The sequence below is a fragment of the Bombina bombina genome, chromosome 5 (genome assembly GCF_027579735.1).
Source record: "Bombina bombina isolate aBomBom1 chromosome 5, aBomBom1.pri, whole genome shotgun sequence".
Classification (NCBI taxonomy): domain Eukaryota; kingdom Metazoa; phylum Chordata; class Amphibia; order Anura; family Bombinatoridae; genus Bombina; species Bombina bombina.
Genome location: NC_069503.1, coordinates 74,038,657 through 74,059,481, shown reverse-complemented (window position 1 = coordinate 74,059,481; position 20,825 = coordinate 74,038,657). Strand labels below are relative to the sequence as shown.

Below are 20,825 nucleotides of genomic sequence, written 5' to 3'. Positions count from 1 at the left end.
CTGATGTATAGCGTCATGCTGATACTTCACACATTAATGTAAGGTTTATTTTTATAGTTTTTATTTTCTCTCTGTCTCAGATTTTACAGCTTCCTATAGTAGTTCTGCTGTTCCAGTCAGTAAACTTATATTTGTCTGCACCTCCATGCTTCCTCCTTTACCTTGCTTTGCTCCTGTTGGCTGCCCTAAATCTCTTTAACCAGCTAACCTCACACCAGAATCACATTCAAAAGAATATTAAATGAATCCACAGTGGAGGAATTTATATATTTATTTACTTATTAGTACTGCTTAGGTCCAGTTTCACATATTGCAATTTTTTTTTTTTAAATGATTAGCCCAGCAGTGGATGATCCACCACTGGGCTAATAATAAAAAAAAATTGATTTAGTTGTTTTTTGGGATGTTGGGGTGGAGAGCGAAATTGCATGGGGTGGGGGGGGCCAAGAAAATTTTTGTCCAGGGTCCAATCAATATTAAAGACGGCCCTGACTAGCACAGAGAGCTGCAGTGTGTATTAACCCTTCACTAGCACAGAGCAGCACAGTGTGTTAACCCTTCACTAGCACAGATAATTAAACAGTGTGTATTACCACATTCACTAGCACAGAAAGCTGCACAGTGTGTATTAACCCTTTACTCGCACAGAGAGCTGCAGTGTGTATTAACCCTTCACTAGCACAGAGCAGCACAGTGTGTACTAACCCTACACTAGCACAGAGAGCTGCACAGTGTGTATTAACCCTTCACTAGCACAGAGAGTTACAGTGTATATTAACCCTTCACTAGCACAGAACTGCACAATGTGTATTAACCCTTCACTAGCACAGAGAGCAGCACAGTGTTTATTAACCCTTCACTGGCATAGAGAGCTGCACAGTGTATATTAACCCTTCACTAGCAAAGAGAGCTGCACAGTGTGTATTAACCCTTTACTAGCACAGAGTTACAGTGTGTATTAACCCTTCACTAGCACAGAACTGCACAATGTGTATTAACCCATCCCTGGCACAGAGAGCAGCAGTTTGTATTAGCCCCTTTTCTAGCCAATAGCCGTGCGGTACATCCGGCTTAGCGCCCATGGGAGCCAGATTTACCGCACTGCTATTGGCTAAGAGGTGAAAACGACACCTCTTGGCCAAAATAGTTTTTAGCCATGCTCTGCTGTAAGAACTAAGAGCGGCGATCGATTTAATCAAATAAAGAGCTTTCTACATGAAGTATCACATTGTCACTGTCATATCCTCTACTAATGCATTACAGCTACACTATATACATAAAGCTACACAATATATATTAGCACTTTCACTAGCACTGAGAAGAGAGCTGCACTTTGTATTAACCACTTCACTTACACAGAGATCTACACATTACAGTAACCCCTTCACTAAGACAAAGAGCAGCACAGTGTGTATTAACCCTTCACTAGCACAGAGAGTTTCACAGTATGTATTAACCCTTCACAGGGCCGGCCCTAGCCATTGTGGGGCCCAAAGCAGGATTGAAAAATGGGGCCCCCTTTATCCCCGCCCAATCTCCGCCCCTAACCCTGCCCAATCACCACCCCTAACCCCGCCCAATCTCCGTCCCTAACCCCACCCCTAACCCTGCCCCCACCTTATTTTAATGTGTTTTCTTATGATAACAAGAACATTACAGTAATGCCACACACAGATATACTCCTATACACAGGTACACAGATATACATACACAGGTGTAAACACACAGCCCCCACACACACAGAGCCCACACACAGAGCCCCCCACTAACACATAGAGCCCCCCCCCACACACACACACAGAGACCCTCCACACACACACACACAGAGCCCTCACACACATACAGAGCCCCCCCCACACACACACACAGAGCCCACACACACAGAGCCCCCCCCCCACACACACACACAGAGCCCCACCACACACACACACAGAGCCCATACACACACAGAGCCCCCCCCACACACACACACACACAGAGCCCCCCACACACACACACAGAGTCCACACACACACACAGAGCCGAGTCCACACACACACACAGAGCCGAGCCCACACACACACAGAGCTGACACACACACACACACAGAGCCCACACACACACACACACAGACACAGAGCCCCCCCACACACGTGTAGCATATTTAGATTACTAATGATGTGCTAAACCTATATGTTTATAGGACAAATTAAGCATCATTGGTTTATACAACATGTTTTCCAATCCTCAGTGTTATTTATATATTTCTCAGTAGAGTGGATTTTAAATAAAAGTCTAAAGTATTGATAAATTAGCCCACATCTTCAGGGGTCAGTGTGTATATAATGAGAATTTAGATTTCTAAGGTTGCTGCAAATATATTTCAAGAAAACACCTAAATTACCCCAACCACACAGACAGGAAAAACAGTGCATCAAGCCAGTTATTTTGCAGTGAATGAGTATGTTGTGGGTGGAATAGCCTCTAAATAATAAATTGTTTAAAGGAAGCAAAATAGTGTCACATCCTAAAAATGTATGAACATTTACTTATTTACGTGTCAGCTGTTAAACTTAGGATAATGCAGTGAGGGTTAATTTAAAGGAACAAGAGAAAGTCTTGATTTAGGCTGAATTTATTGTTTTCTTGGGATATAATTAAATTTTATATGCACATAATTCATTTAGGATAGATCCTATGCATACATTTTGGGGGTGCACTTTAGACAGTGCGTGAATCTATGCCGTGGAACAGGAACACAGCCTCTCAAGTGTGACAGTTAAGTAGCATCGCTCCTGACATGGACTTGAGTGTAGAAAGCAGGCAGCGAAACTCGTCAATGCTGATTGCTTATGGAGCTGTTAATATGAGTCGGGATGGTTTCGCAGAGGCTGACAGTACTACTTAAAACTCCTGTCCCATTCCGAAGAGTATATCCTCCATAAAAGACTACTCTAAATCTTCTGACACTTCTCTTCCAACCTCCTGTGACGAAAGCCAAAGAATGACTGGGGGATGAGGGGAGTGGGTGAGGTATTTAAGCCTTTGGCTGTGGTGTCTTTGCCTCCTCCTGGTGGCCAGGTTCTGTATTTCCCACAAGTAATGAATGAAGCCCTGTACTCTCCTCCTATTAAGATGGAAAGTGTATTATTATAACTGTGTTGGTTATGCAAAATTAGGGAATGGGTAATAAAGGGATTATCTATCTTTTAAAACAATAAATATTCTGGTGTAGACTGTCCCTTTAAGTATTTTGTCCCAATCTAGCCACCTTTTCATTTGCAAGAAAAAACAGTGAAAGCTGAAGGGGCGGATATTTTTAGATAATTAGTTTGGGATTTGAGATAACATTTTATACACTCCCATGGAACGCCCATGTTCAGGTTATTTAAAAAAAAACACCACAACATTTACGCTTTGTATTTTGTATTTATAAGTACACATTTTCATAATGGTATGATTTACCCTGTGCATAGTTAGAGGGACACTGAACCCAATTTTTTTTCTTTTGTGATTCAGATGCATGAAATTTTTAGCAACTTTCTAATTTACTCCTATTATCAAATTTTCCTCATTCTCTTGGTATATTTATTTGAAATGCAAGAATGTAAGTTTAGATGCCGGCCCATTTTTGGTGAACAACCTGGGTTGACCTTGATGATTGGTGGATAAATGTACCCACCAATAAACAATTGCTATCCAGGGTTCTGAATAGGGCTGCACGATTAATCACATATTTAAAACCGCGATTAATTGCCACAATTTAAAAACCGCGAGAGTTTGTGATTTTTTGCTAAAAAATAAATCCTCAGATGTGGCTGTACTGCATTTTTTGGATGTGATTTCTTGCAAACCAGCTCCATCTAGTGGTTGCTTTTAGCACACATTTGTAAAAGGGCTTTTTTTCTTTCACTTTCTGTTTGTGATCTCAGTAGCAGCCGATCAATCTATAGACGTCTAAAAGCAGAGCCCATGCAGGAGATGTGAAGAGGAGGGAAAGCCACTAACTTATATTTCCCCCTAGGGGCGTCTGTAGTCAGAATCTTAGGTTATGTAATCATTATGGAACCTCCCACACAATCTCCTGCTTTCTGAGAAACGGCTCAAATACATAGCAGATGCAGTTAACCCCACAGCTGCCAAAAAGGCTAAAACTGCAGTCCCCTCTGCTATTAGCTGCTGGGTTAACTGCATCTACAATGTATTTGATATCAGCAAGGCACTGCATTTCTGAAAGGAGCAGCCCCCCACCCCTACTGCTATACTCCTGTATTGGATTCCTGCACAGGAGCAGGGCTCATTATCAGTCAAGATAAAATGTTTAAAAAAAGAAGAAATAGGGGGGCGGAGCCTGTAGCTGCTGCGACAAGACGTGTCTGTGGAGAGCTCTTGGACTTTATTTGATTGCAAAAGGTTTTTTTTACTGAATCTAACACAGTATTCCATACTGTTCCAAGGTGCCCAGCCTAGAGAAACTCTAGAGAAGTCTAGGGGTTCATAACATCAAACCAGACCTGCCTATGTTCTTCAGCTCAACTACACGGAGGCAGCCACGAGGCCCATACCGAATGCCTGATCCTCTGTGCTGTTGGGGCTGCCCGCATTATTAACCCCCCCAGGAGTTCTTGATTCTGGGTTATTAAGCCAGATATTTAACGCTGGCCCCATTTCTAACAGTACCGGACTATTTATCCTGAGGTCTTTCCCTATAATTGAGGCCTCAACTCTGTCCCCACAACTAGCTGCGCAGTAAGAGCGCAGTCCTTGCCTAGACATCCGTGATTCAACTTTCACAGGATGGAAGCCCTGGACAGATGGGAGTCAGCAATCTTACGACTCATAGAAGATCATTTTGTACAACTTGAGCAGAAACTGTGTGACCTACTAAATATCCCACAAGCTTCTACTCCTAGATCCCTGCAGAACACAAGGGAGACTGAGAGGTTAACAAGCTCCTCTAATGAGCAGTTAGAGCAAATATCCCATACCTCTAACACCTCTCAACCTGCTTACACTTGCCTGACAGTGGATGATGAACGACGTGAGAGAATGGGAGATCTGATTGCCAGAGAGGGTTCCGTTAGCGATACAGCTACCAAGGTGAAGAGACCTCTAATTGGGCACCCGCCCGCCTTGCTGAGACAAGGATTGCTGCGTTTGAAAGACACAGAGTCTGCCGCCCAAGAGAAACTCTCATTGTGGTGCGATGGAGCAAGTGACCGGTCTATGAAGTATGAGACAACGCACAACGTACCTTGGTCAGAAGAAAAAAGAAACCCCCTTGTAACCCACACTGTGCTGATACAGGGAACCGCCAAGCTCAGACCCACAGCCTTAACCGGAGCGTCTGACATAATCTCCGGAAAGGTATCGATGCTCAAGCACATAAGATCTGGAGCCTCCAACAGCCTAATCAGAGCCGTTCCAGCTTCCGTGATAGATCTGGACTTGATCTCCAAGCAGAGCCCGGATAAGCAGCAGCTTGTGATGTTTCATCTGCCACCACGGATGGAGCATGGGTATGTTGTTAGAGAAGACAAAGCAGGAGTCGGCTGAACTAACTTTACATATATTGTAGGAGATTCCGCTCTTACAATAGTAATATATTACAATATCTTTCAGGCTGTTTACAGATAAACAGTGAGACTGATCCCTTGCACAATTATTTCCACTGTGGGGACTCTTTGCCTTGCCGATATGTATAACATATTTGAACCCTAATGACGGCACTAAAGCCTGAGATATGGGGGACATTAACTGTTTAGATACTGCAGTATATATGTTTCTCTAATTAGTGATATGTCTGCATAACCTTCTGTGACACACTAGCCTACCTCGGTGCTCAGGAGTAGGCTGAGAGCTTGCCAACATGGTTTGTAGAGGTCATGTGTCAGCCTGCTGTTAAACCCATATAAGTAGCCTTTTCAGTATCACTACCTATCTTTTGGGCTCACATATTAGCTTGGGTGCTCTTAGACCCCCCTGTTAACTAGTTATGAGACCCCAGCTGTTACATAGAAATGCTGCATTTGGACATGTGTGGGAACTACTGTTCCTTGATAAAATTAGAGCAGGGTAATTGCATATTCCATTCTATGGAGCTTCACCTCCTTAACTATCACATTTTACTAATTGGAATATACATAATTGCTTGTTTAGTTCTATTGCCGAGTTTACTAATTTTTATACAGCTTATTTCATACCTGCTACATTGGAGGAGTGTTTGAGCTTGTATACCATGTTATATCTCATTCTTAAGGTGGTCAGATATACCGTATATGAGAGCAAATTCATAGGCACTCAACATTCTCCCCCAGTGCTATATAGCATTTGTCAGGTAACTACAAAGAGGTCACACTCTAAATCTGCTTTGTTACCCTTATATCTTAAAAACAGGTCCTTTGAGTTATTACTAAGCTACATTAGGCCCCCATTCAGCTCTTTAAATATCCTGGGCTATGAATCATACCCTTCTTTGTACTTTCTCCCACATTGAAATGTCCTAGATATATATGGCAAAGTTCTTGATTTTTCTATATATAATATACGACTCCACATAACTGTAATGTGAAATATCTTAAGTTGTTACTAATGTATAAGCACTTTGTTATTACAGCTGTTGTTAAAGATATAAAATGAGGATATTATTTAAGACCCACAAGTGGTCTTTTTGTTGGTAAAAGCCTCCTATAATTTTAATATATATTTATAGGGTCCAAAAGTGACCTCATGTGCCACTCAGGAGGGTAAAGAACAGTAGGCATTTCATTTATCTACTATACCTGTTACTTTTACTTTTAGGAACATACTATGTGTCAAAATGTCATCAATATGATATTTGTTTTCCATCGCTGTTATGTTATATCGCTTCATATTACTTGTATGCCTAATTTCAATCCTCAAATAAAAATTGTTTAAAAAAAAAAAAAAAAAAAAGAAGAAATATATATATACACACACATATACATACACAGACACATATGTGGTTTGTATTTTTATGCTCCCAGAGTGTATTGGACATTGAGAAACATGTACGTTAAGATTCTGTAGTCTTAAATACATTTTCTATTGAAAAATTAAGGTTTTATAGTCATTTATAAGAATATTGCGATTATTTTTGTTTAAAAATCACGATATTTTTTGCCCATATCGCCCAGTCCTAGTTCTGAACCAAAAAAATAGCTTAGATGCCTTCTTTTTCAAATAAAGATAGCAACAGAACAAAGAAAAATTGATAATAGGAGTAAATTAGAATCTTGCTTAAAATTGCATGCTCTATCTGAATCACAAAAGAAAAAATTTGGGTTCAGTGTCCCTTTAATACGATTACATACAAGTTGTAATTTTTTTTATAAAAAACGATTTTTGCTGAAAAATTTTGTTATGATTTTTGATGCACAATACATTTTTTCCTGTGTATTTGGGTGTGAATGGTTCAATTATTTATTTTGTATGATTTATAAATTATTAATTTAATTTTGCAGTTTTATAATGTATTTATCTCCTCCCCATATGAAACTGCGAGACTGTTTTCAGGGTAAAAGTGGCTTTATAGAATTCCACCAGGGAAATAGTACAACTGGCGGGGGTTCCTTAAAGGGATAGTAAACACCCAAAATGTTTATTGTTTTAAAAGATAGATAATCCCTTTATTTACCATTTCCTAGTGTTGCACAACCAACACAGTTATATAAATATACTTTTTAACTCTGTAATTACCTTTTATCTAAGCTTCTGCAGACTGCCTCCGTATCTCAGCTATTTTGACAAACGTGCATTTTAGCCAATTAGTGTTGTCTCTTAAATAACTCCACGTACATGAGCACAATGTTATTTATATGAAACACATGAGCTAACACCATCTAGCTGTGAAAGACTGTCAAATGCATTCAGATAAGAGGCAGCCTTCAAGGGCTTAGAAATTAGCATATGAGCCTACCTAGGTTTAGCTTTCAACTAAGAATACCAAAAGAACAAAGCACATTGGTTGATAAAAGTAACATCTCAAAGTTGTTAAAAATTACATGCCCTATCTGAATCATGAAAGTTTAATTTGGATTTTACAATCCCTTTAAATAATCTCGCCATCCCAGAGACCTTTAGATATTCTACACCATAAAGTCCATCCTCAGAGTGTTTGTTTGTTTTACAAAGACTATCAGCTAGATTACGAGTTTTGCGGTAAGCTTAAAAAGCAGCTTTTTAACACCCGCTGGTATTACGAGTCTTGAAGGTACAGGCTCACCGCTCACTTTTTTGGCCAGACTTGGAAATACCGCAAATCCACTTACGTAAATTGCGTATACACTTTTTTTAATGGGACTTGCATAGCGCCGGTATTACGAGTCTGCCAAAAAGTGAGCTGTAGACCCTCTCCTGTCAAGACTGGTACCGCATTTTAAAATCAGTAGTTAAGAGTTTTACACTACAAAGCCGTAGCATAAAACTCTTAACTAAAGTGCTAAAAAGTACACTAACACCCATAAACTACCTATTAACCCCTAAACTGAGGCCCTCCCGCATTGCAAACACTAAAATACATTTTTTAACCCCTAATCTGCCAAACCGGACATCACCGCCACTATAATAAATATATTAACCCCTAAACCCCCGCACTCCCGTCTCGCAAACACTAGTTAAATATTATTAACCCCTAATCTGCTGTCCCTAACATCGCCGCCACCTAACTACATTTATTAACCCCTAATCTGCCGCCCCCAACGTCGCCACCACTATATTAAAGTTATTAACCCCTAAATCTAAGTCTAACCCTAACACCCACTAACTTGAATATAATTAAAAGAAATCTAACTAAAAAATCCTATCATTAACTAAATTATTCCTATTTAAAACTAAATACTTACCTATAAAATAAACCCTAAACTAGCTACAATATAACTAATAGTTACATTGTAGCTAGCTTAGGGTTTATTTTTATTTTACAGGAAAGTTTGTATTTATTTTAACTAGGTAGAATAGTTACTAAATAGTTATTAACTATTTACTAACTACCTAGCTAAAATAAATACAAAAGTACCTGTAAAATAAAACCTAACCTATGTTACACTAACACCTAACACTACACTATAATTAAATAAATTAACTAAATTAAATACAATTACCTAAATTAAATTAGCTAAAGTACAAAAAAATAAAACACTAAATTTCAGAAAATAATAAACAAATTACAGATATTTAAACTAATTACACCTAATCTAATAGCCCTATCCAAATAAAAAAAAAAAAAAAAAAATCTAGCCTAAGCTAAACTACCAATAGCTTTTAAAAGGGCCTTTTGCGGGGCATTGCCCCAAAGAAATCAGCTCTTTTTCGAGTAAAAAAAAAATACAAACACCCCCCCAACAGTAAAACCCACCACCCACACAACCAACCCCCCAAATAAAATACTATCTAAAAAACCTAAGCTCCCCATTGCCCTGAAAAGGGCATTTGGACGGGTATTGCCCTTAAAAGGGCAGTTAGCTCTTTTGCTGCCCAAAGCCTAACCTTGGATGAAGACTTCTCCTAGTAAGTCAATCTTCAGGGGGTTAGTGTTAGGTTTTTTAAGGGTGTATTGGGTGGGTTTTATTTTTAGGTTGTGGTTTGGGCAGGAAAAATAGCTAACTGCCCTTTTAAGGGCAATGCCCATCCAAATGCCCTTTTCAGGGCAATGGGGAGCTTAGGTTTTTTTAGATAGTATTTTATTTGGGGGGTTGGTTGTGTGGGTGGTGGGTTTTACTGTTGGGGGGTTGTTTGTATTTTTTGTAAAGGAAAAAGAGCTGATTTCTTTGGGGCAATGCCCCGCAAAAGGCCCTTTTAAGGGCTATTGGTAGTTTATTTTAGGCTAATGTTTTTTTTTTTTTTTTTGTGGGGGGGGCTTTTTTATTTGGATAGGGCTATTAGATTAGGTGTAATTAGTTTACATATCTGTAATTTGTTTATTATTGTCTGTAATTTAGTGGAGGGGGGGTTGTACTTTAGCTAATTTAATTTAGGTAATTGTATTTAATTTAGTTAATTTATTTAATTATAGTGTAGTGTTAGGTGTAATTGTAACTTAGGTTATGTTTTATTTTTCAGGTACTTTTGTATTTATTTTAGCTAGGTAGTTATTAAATAGTTAATAACTATTTAATAACTATTCTACCTAGTTAAAATAAATACAAACTTGCCTGCAAAATAAAAATAAACCCTAAGCTAGCTACAATGTAACTATTAGTTATATTGTAGCTATCTTAGGTTTATTTTACAGGTAAGTATTTAGTTTGAAATAGGAATAATTTAGTTAATGTAGATGGAGGCAATGTACGGAGGGGCAGATTAGGGGTTAATAAATATAATGTAGGTGCCGACGATGTTGGGGGCGGTATATTAGGGGTTAATAAATATAATGCAGGTGTCAGCGATGTCGGGGGCGGCAGATTAGGGGTTAATAAGTGTAAGATTAGGGGTGTTTAGACTCGGGGTTCATGTTAGGGTGTTAGGTGTAGACATAAATTTTATTTCCCCATAGGAATCAATGGGGCTGCGTTAGGAGCTAAACGCTGCTTTTTTGCAGGTGTTAGACTTTTTTTTAGCCGGCTCTCCCCATTGATTCGTATGGGAATAATATGGAAATCGTGCACGAGCATGTACAACCAGCTCACCGCTGACTTAAGCAGCGCTGGTATTGGAGTGAGATGTGGAGCACAATTTTGCTCAATGCTCACTTTTTGTCTGTTAACGCCGGGTTGGGTTTGTAAAAACTCGTAATACCAGCATTGTCTGTAAGTGAGCAGTGAGCATAAACTGCTCATTAGACACGCAGCCCTGTTACCGCAAAACTCGTAATCTAGCCGTTAGGTTTTTCTATGTAAATCTGATAACCTTATTTCCCCTCTCACATGCTGTACATAGGCACAGTTATCTGTTGTACTGAAGAGGTCCATATCTGTGTATTAGCTCTTGGGAACTTCATATCTTATATAATAAAAGGACAAGTATGTTTTTCTGAAGCCGTCATGCGCAGTAGAGACTGTGCGAGGGCAAACACACCGGGTATTTATCCGCAGCGAGAGACAGCTTCAGGAAGCCCCAGCACTCTCAGCTGTTATGTTACAGCCCAGAGCTGGAGCTCCTGAAGCTTCAGGCATCTGCCGCATATGGTGTCGGAGAACGATCGGTGCTTTGCCTACATGTGAGGGCAGATGTCTGATCGTTACAGACGGTGACACTGTGCGTTACCGTCTGTAACGATCTTCTGTTGGTGCCTGTGGGAGGTGTAGATGGGAGGCGGTGGAGGGAAAGAGTGGGAGGGCCCTATGCTAAAGAAAAAAAAAGGACAGGGAGGGATGGGGCAGCTACACTACAGAAAAGGGGCTTGGGGGTGCGGGGGGGGTACTAAATGGTGATCGCGGGAGGGGGGGGAAATGGTAGGACCACTAAACTACAGGAAAAAAAATATAAAAAATAATAATAAAAAAACATAAATTATGCTTACCTGATCATTTCCTTTTCTTCTGATGGAAAGATTCCACAGCTGCATTCATTACTTTTGGGAAATAAGAAACCTGGCCACCAGGAGGAGGCAAAGACACCCCAGCCAAAGGCTTAAATAATCCTCCCACTCCCCTCATCCCCCAGTCATTCTGCCGAGGAACAAGGAACAGTAGAAGAAATATCAGGGTGAAAAGTGCCAGAAGAATAATAAAGACGCCCCACATAAAATTACGGGTGGGGAGCTGTGGACTCTTTCCATCAGAAGAAAAGGAAATTATCAGGTAAGCATAATTTATGTTTTTCTTCTTAAATGGAGAGAGTCCACAGCTGCATTCATTACTTTTGAGAAAACAATACCCAAGCTATAGAGGACACAATGCCAAGACAAGAGGGTACAATAGGCGGCCCATACTGAGGGCACCAGGCCTGAACCTCTACCCAATAAAAATAAACACTTCGACCGAAGCCAAGAAAATTAAGAGGAAAAGCCCCAATGACACTAACTCACAGTTAGTCCAGAAGCCAAACCAGAGATCGCAAATGGACTCGATTGAGCCAACAGTCCTCCAGAAAACACTGTCGCCCAACAAACGGTCCCCCACTGCTCATCTCCACAAATGAAGGAGTGACCATCCGAAACCCCCAAGGGAACAAGGCAAAGGAGAACCAAGGAAAAACGAAAAGTCCCCTAATACAAAAAAGAACACCTCCAAGAGTGAGCCCAGCTCACAGAGACCCAAAGGGGCCCAAACAGGGAAAGTAGGCCATGCCTATACCAAACAAAACCCGGGAAAAGACCGGGCACAGAGACAGAACAGATGTCTCTCCAACATCCTGCAAGCACGGAATGCATCTGAAGAGGCAAAGTCCTCCCAGTGTCTGACCATAGAATACCAAAGCATTTGACCATGAAAAAGTGTGTAATAAACCCAGGTGAAAAACCCCAAGTTTGAGAACACAGAGTCCATAACAGGACGACACAGAGGGTAGCAGTCAAGCAAGAAACAGACCGCAAAAACAACCCCCAGACAGAGGGCACACTCCAGGCAACCTAAGTCGCCGGACCTACACACAGGTCCCTAAAAAGGGGAACAAAAAACCTCAATCGAGGCCCCCGAGAAGGAGAGTATACCCTCAGAACTCGAAGGAAGAGTAAACCATCTTCTGAAATCAATGGAGCAAGTTGAAAGGAAAATCTATACCCTAGCAGACTGAGCTAACAGGATAGACTTAACAAAGCTCACACATCCAGAGGAGACTGTGACCCAAACACAGCACCTTAGACCGCTCGGCCATCCTGACCTGCAGACCCACCCCCACCTGGACCAACCCAGCATCAGGGATCCAAGACAGTGGAACAAAAGAATCCCGAAACAGGTACAGGAACGAGCATAAGGATAGCACAGCCATTCCCACAGAGTACAAGTACAACCCGACAACAACAAGACCATACACCTAAGGATCTATTAAAATAAAGGCCCAACAAGTCTGCCTGGAGCCAGAAAGATCCCGGGGGGGCCAATCGCACTTTTCCGCTTCACATTCAGGAGAAGCCCCAGGCAAGGACTTTATCTCTATAGGGAGGAGAATATCCCCTAAATAAAAGGGATGATGCTGGAAGGGCAACAACTATCCTCAAGGCCCAAAGTCACCAGCTAATGGGAAGAGAAATTCCCAACACAGATGTCCTAGCAAAGGACCCTCCTACAAGTAGCTTGCCAAGCAGAGGCACAGCCAACCCATTCGCCTGCAGAGCAGGGAATCCACGGAAACACTGGCAAGCTGACCAGGGGAATGCAATCCTAAGGTGCACCAAAAATTGAACATCCAGCGCCAGCAGCTGGGTATGAACCAACAACCCTTGAGGTGCAAGTCACACAGCTAACCACCAGATGACCTGGGCTACTCTGTGGTAAAGAGTAAAAAATACTCTGAAAACCTAGCCAACCATGACCAGGTTAGGTAGATGGAGCAAGGACATAGCCCAAATTCCAAACCGTGGAACATCCCGACCAGCCCTGAGATCCAAGATTTTAAAACCACCCAAGACTGGGTCAGGAAAAAGGCCAAGCAAAGCTTCAGCAACCGGAAGTCTCAGAGAGAAAAATAGGTCAGAGCTTCTAATAGTTCAGGCAATCTCTACCCTAGAACTAAACACCCCAACTGGCAAAAAAGCCAGACACAAGGGACATGGATGCATATCCAGAGAATCCGGATAGTGAGAAGAACTTGAAAGCCCTGACCAAAGGAAGGAACCTCCAAAGCTCCAAGGAGCAAGGCTAGAAGTCATATGAAGATACTTCTCAGAGCCTCAGGACAACCAAAGGGATACCTCAAGGTCAAAAAAATCCTACTAGCAGGACTAGTCTACCTATCACCTCCGCATAAGCAGAGGACACAAGGAAGAGAAAGGCACTAAGCCTACCCAGCTCCGGAAAACCCTGAGCTAAACAAAGTCCCTGCAAGGAACAACTATTACCCGGAAACACAGATCCCTAAAAGGAGATTCAACTCACCTGGAGACAATAGAAGAAGACCCAAAGAAGACCCAAAGGTCTACTCAGAAGAGCTGCATCTAGATACACTATAAACAGCTTACCTGCAAAGTGTCTAGAGCTGCAACTGGTTTCAAACTGCAAACCTTCCGCATGCTAGACAGCTATCCTGTACAAGCTGTTGGATCAAGCCCAAAAAGGACAAATCCAGAGGCCTAAAAATGAAGGCCAAACTGCTCAACTGCGGTAAGGGGCGTTAAACCTTCCAACACTCCACCACATGGGCGAGGAAAACTCTAAGTTCTGATGAAATTAGATGTCAGAAAGAGTGACGCAGCGGAAAACTCCCCTGCCCAGCCATCTATGACTGAAGGCTAGAAGGACTGAAACAATCCTTCCCACCTCATGGACCCACAGGTCCTCTCGAAGGCTTAGTTGAACATGAAAAACAATGGTAACCTGAGCACTCGGCGCTTCTACCAAACCAGCCGAGCAGAACAGCGCCACATGTCTGAACAGCCGCAAGACCAAATGAACCCGACAGGACCCACCTGCACCTAGGGTCCTAACCGGCAAGCTGCATAAATTCTCCCTTATAGGGGAAAAAACAGAAAACAAACATTTTTAACATAGGACTAACATGTCCAAAACAACTTCCAAAGAAGTAATAAAGAGTATCAATCCCAGAAGGTTCCCGAAGGAAACAAAAACAAATAAAAGACATCCCATCGGATATAAATAAAATATAAGGCAACCCGGAGGTTAACGCCCAAAAAGACACAGGCCTACCCGCAGGACCAGACAAACGGATCCCTATCTTTCAAAAACTGGGAAAGATCTCAAACAAATGACAATCAGGAGATTACTTCATCCCCACATGTCTAATGAGGTGCACCATTCGAATTAGCAGACTGAAAAACATGTCTGAGCAATACGCGAAAGGCGCGCAATCCTGTAATGAAAGGCACAACACTAAGGGGCAGTTACACCCGCGGGGAACTGTAGAGACCCTCCCCAAGGTGGAAGGCCCGGGACAATAGGGCACGAGCACATTCTCAAATAAACATCTGGACTCTGCAGACGAACAATCGCCAACATTATGTGGAAGCAAAAACGTGCTGCAACCTCTGGGGGGAACATGCCACCCTGCATGGAGGAATCAGAAACTGGGTTAACCGCATGTGTAGAAGTATGAATTGATAGGGAACTCACCTCTCGGAGGAGAGGACCCCCAGAGGCGGATGACTCAGCAGTCCCTTCATTCCCCAAGCCCGAGGAACCAGGCGCTCTGAAATGGCATACGGAACAATACTGGTTGACATGTGTCAACGAGGCCAATCCGGATTCGTCACCGGACACAGAATCTGAATCTGAAATCAAAATAGTCTCAGTATCAGAATCCTCCGTAACTGAATCTGAAACTAGCAAAGTCTCAGCATCAGAATCCACCATGACTGGATAGAGGATATATAAATATGGACTAAGTGGTAAAAACAAAAACTGCACCTGTGACCCCCAATGGCTGGGGCATTCACCACCTCCTATGACCAGACCCCTGAGGACTAGAAAATTTATTTCGCCACACGGTCGGGAATGCGGAAATGGAAAACGGAACCACGTCCGAACACAAGGTGAACCGTAAAGTCCAAAAAAGCACGCCCAACCAAAAGGCTGCGTCACTTCCAAATGCTTCAATGTTCCAAACCACGAGCCCATAAACATCACACATAAGCAGGTTGAATCACATAACAAACAGGATTATAAACCCCCCTGTTCAATAACCCCCCTCAGGAGATATTAACCCTTGATTCCAAGATATTACAAGAGACTAAGACCCTTATGATAAGTTAGACCTGCAAGGTGGCAGCCTCTCGGAAAAACATTCACATCACAGTACATTGATAAATAAAGTAAAATGAAATGATCTGACCGGAATCTACGCCGTGGAACAGGAACACGGCCTTTCAAGTGTGACAGATAGTAGCATTGCCTCCGCCATAGACTTGAGGGAAGAATGCAGGCAGCGAAGCCAAGTTCGACAATGCCGATTGCTTGAGGAGCTGTTAACTGAGTCGGGATGGTTTCACAGAAAGACTCTCCTCATCTCCAGACTCTAACTTTCATCCAAGCCCTCACTGAGAGACTGACAGGACTACTTAAAACTCCTGTCCCATGCCGAAGAGTACTACCCTCCATAAGAGACAAAAAACAAAAATTTAAAATTCTGACACTTCTCTGCCAACCTCCTGGGATGAAAGGCAAATAATGACTGGGGGATGAGGGGAGTGGGAGGAATATTTAAGCCTTTGGCTGGGGTGTGTCTGCCTCCTCTGGTGGCCAGGTTCTTATTTCCCAAAAGTAATGAATGCAGCTGTGGACTCTTTCAATTTAAGAAGAAAAAGGGGTTTATAGGTACTGGCAGACAGCTGCCAGTACCTAAGGTGGCGGCAATTGTTAGAGGCGGGATTTTTAGAGAGCTTGAAAAGTGAAGGTGATGGAACACCCAGGAGGTGGTGCACTAAAAATAGCTAGTGAAATCATCTTATTATTATTATTATTTTTATGCCTGATGAAACGACTGTGTTGTGTGGTCGAGAAACGCGTTGCAGCAACATTAAATTTATCTTTTAACATTTACATATGGAGGAGTCTTTCTGCCTGATTATTCAGATTGAACTTGCTCTATCTGCACAGAGAACTTTACAAACCATTACATCACAATTGGTTTGCCTGCACCATATCTTCAGCCTGTTGTTTGATACTTGGATTCAAACTTTCCTGTGATCTTACCTGTGACCTGAGAACTGGTCTCTACCTTGATACAGGATCAGTATCCAGTTAGGTGACTACTGCAAGTGTCAGCCTGCCTGTTTGCACTATCTAGTGCCTTCAAAAATTGTGAGTTTTACTATTTACCTTCTTTATTATATATCACATATGGCGCCCATTTTCTTTCTAACCTAGATTTTTAGAGAGCTGTTTGAGGGGGGGGGTCAGGGAGGTTGGAGGGTTATGGGAATCCTACACTGCAGAAAACTAAAGATAGAGGGCTAGGGATTAGGGATAGAGGTAAAAGGAGAGGGATAGTGGGAGAGGGATAGAGGGATAGGGATAGTGTATATTTATTTCCTTAAACATGTTGGCCCATGTAGTTGGAGGTTTTAACACTAGTTATTTCTATAATCCTGTAGAGATTTTGTTTCACTGTATTTTTATACAAAAATAGATATACAAAAATGCTTTGCATTTATTCATCAATTAATAATATTATTTATAAATAAAACAGAATATTTATATATAAGCAAACACTTACAGATATATTATACATAGTGATTGTAATACCAAATCTCTTTTTCTATTGACTGAAAAGATGAAGTACATAAGGAAAGGAAAGTATTCATAGCAACTTGACATTATATACACCTTATAGTAAGATATAACTCCTGGATCAAAAAGAAGCCACTTCTGTGATGCTGCAATGTGCACTTTTAGTTTTCAGGACTGAAAAATACACAATTTTCAGACTTAAAGGGACAGTCAAGTCCAAAAAAAACTTTCATGATTTAAATAGGGAATGTAATTTTAAACAACTTTCCCATTTACTTTTATCACCAATTTTGCTTTGCTCTCTTGGTATTCTTAGTTGAAAGCTAAACCTAGGAGGCTCATATGCTAATTTCTTAGAACTTGAAGGCCGCCTCTGCATTTAACAGTATTTCACCACTAGAGGGTGTTAGTTCATGTGTTTCATATAGATAACATTGAGCTCATGCACGTGAAATTACTGAGGAGTGAGCACTGATTGGCTAACTCTATAACAAAGGATACCAAAAGAACAAAGCAAATTAGATAATAGAAGTACATTGGAAAGTTGGGTAAAATTGCTGCTCTATCTGAATTATCAGCGTTTAACTTGCACTGTCAGATTTGGCTTCTGTCTTTGATGATGTTTTACTAATTATTCTGTGATATTGGGTTTTTAATTATACAAAAAACACAAAATACTGGTCTGGATTCCAATCACTTTTTATTTGCATGAAAAAACATTGTATATCATTATATAGTAAACAGCAGCATTACATGATATATGCACACAATGGTATAAATATACCTAACACTTGTGCTCTTGATACAAAGGGATTATCAGACATATAATGTTCCCTTTATATATACAGTATGTGCTATTATCAGTTCTTGTAGCTTCTAACTAACATGAAAACATCTAACAGACATAATATCAAATTACAGAACATGACATACATATTACATACCCAGTATACATGTAGGTTATAGTAGCCATTTAAATTAAACTGATTTTGATCACGTATGTACCAGTTACTGATATTGTGTCTCATGTGATAAAATCAGTTTCCCCTCAGTAATTCCTCTGGTATATAACATATGCAATGCTAAGCATCTATTGCTATAAGAAAATGTTTATCCACATGATGTGCACATTAAATATATCTCCCAGATGTCAATCATTTTAGACTGATTTTCTTGTTATATAATTCTCTAACACTCTATCCATATAAAGACTCCTTTATTCTGTAAATGTAATTATTTTCTCCCCTATGTAAATAAAACGTACAAATCCTAACACTGGCATATTAATAAACAACACTGGGGGTGCTTTGGTGGTGAATGGTTGTGTAAACAGGTCAGTATGAGGACAGATCTGTATATTCCTATGTGGTGTTTGGATTCTATCACATATATATGAGAGAAACTGAGGTGCACTTATATAGAGGAACAAAGGACAGCAGGAGAGCTCTTCTAATATGGGGCTTTTATAACAGGGATTTAGAAAGTATTATTTACAATAACATCTCTTTTGATGCAACTATAGAGTGTTTGTCCTCTTTAGGATAATTGTAAAAAGGTTTGTACACTGTGTATATAAAGTTTATTTGTGTGTAAATATTTACTGTTTTGTGATACCTGACTTCAATAAAAAAAAATTCACTTTCTAAACATATGAAAGGTTTCTTCCCTTGTGAATCCTTTCATGAGCTTTCAGATATCTCTTTTGTGTAAAACATTTTCCACACTCTGTACATGTGAATGGCTTTTCCCCTGTGTGAATCCTTTCATGAGTTTTCAGTTTACTCTTTTTTGTAAAACTTTTTCCACACTCTGTACATGTGAAAGGCTTTTCTCCTGTGTGAATCCTTTCATGAGTTTTCAGTTTACTCTTTTTTGTAAAACATTTTCAACACTCTGTACATGTGAATGGCTTTTCTCCTGTGTGAATCCTTTCATGAGTTTTCAGTTTACTCTTTTTTGTAAAACATTTTCCACACTCTGTACATGTGAATGGCTTTTCCCCTGTGTGAATCCTTTCATGAGTTTTCAGTTTACTCTTTTTTGTAAAACTTTTTCCACACTCTGTACACGTGAAAGGCTTTTCTCCTGTGTGAATCTTTTCATGAGTTTTCAGATTACTCTTTTGTGTAAAACTTTTTCCGCACTCTGTACATGTGAAAGGCTTTTCTCCTGTGTGAATCCTTTCATGAGTTTTCAGTTTACTCTTTTTTGTAAAACATTTTCCACACTCTGTACATGTGAACGGCTTTTCCCATGTGTGAATCCTTTCATGAGTTTTCAGTTTACTCTTTTCTGTAAAACATTTCCCACACTCTGTACATGTGAAAGGCTTTTGTCCTGTGTGACTCATTTCATGATATTTCAGATTAGTCTTATGTGTAAAAAATTTTGCACACTTTGTACATGTCAAAGGCTTTTCTCCTGTGTGAATCCTTTCATGATATTTCAGATCACGCTTTTGTATAAAACTTTTTCCACACTCTGTACATGTGAAAGGCTTTTCTCCTGTGTGAATCTTTTCATGAGTTTTCAGACTACTCTTTTGTGTAAAAGGTTTTCCACACTCTGTACATGTGAAAGGCTTTACTCCTGTGTGAATCTTTTTATGAGTTTTCAGATGACCCATTTGTGTAAAACATTTGCCACACTCAGTACATGTGTGTGGTTTCTCATCTATGTGAATATGGTGGTGTTCTAGTAATTGAGACTTCCATCTAAAGCTTTTCTCACATTCTGTAGATTTGAAAGGATTCTCCTTTGTATGAATCATTTGGCTAGACTGTAGACTTTTCCGTTCTTTAATATGTTTTGAAAACTCAGTAAATGTGTGTGGTTTATCCTCAGGGATAATAATTTCACTAGATAACGTATAAATGTTGTCCTCTTGTTTGATGACTAAATTACTCTCGGTACATAATGATTGCTGCCCAGTTCCTGCCAATTCACCATCTTCTTTAAATATCTGCTGTGATATCCCAAATGTTTGTGAATAGTCATTAGTGTCTAAGACTATTGGAGTTGGCGGTATCAGACTGGTGCTTCCTATAGTGAAGGATGGATATGAACTATTCACGTGTTTGTCTACATGAAAAGAAATGAAATAAAGAAAAATAAGACTGTTTATTTTTTATAATATAATCCATCTTAACAAAAAATGTTATACTCGAAAATGTCTTCTGTTTTGTATTTTTTTATTTATTTACCTGTAAATCATATATTAAAAAAGCATGACATAAAATGTAAACATTACTACATCATAGTAACCTAAATTAGTGATTACTGATGAAAACAAGTTATGATTGAATCTATTAATAACCATGTTAACAGAGGAAACAGTCTACATATATAACAATATTTGAGCGATATACGGCCAAATGTATTCTAACAATATGTGTATACCGTATGCAGAGTTGATAGTACAATAAAAAATATAGTGAAAAAGTACAAGGGATAATGTGCTATAACAAGAGGTCATGATATATGTGCGTATATATATATATATATCTATCTATATAGATCATGAAATACATTGAACCTAATAACAAC

At 40.1% G+C, this 20,825-nt stretch overlaps 1 protein-coding gene across 1 annotated transcript in view; it reads right to left on the bottom strand.

The window, feature by feature from the left end:
* LOC128659899 (zinc finger protein 585A-like) overlaps positions 1-20,825 on the bottom strand; it is a 491,003-nt gene that overhangs the window by 144,814 nt on the left and 325,364 nt on the right. Inside the window, exon 5 of the mRNA XM_053713487.1 lies at positions 19,179-19,566. Coding sequence (XP_053569462.1) covers positions 19,179-19,566 — 388 coding nt within the window. The remainder of the gene's footprint in view (positions 1-19,178; positions 19,567-20,825) is intronic.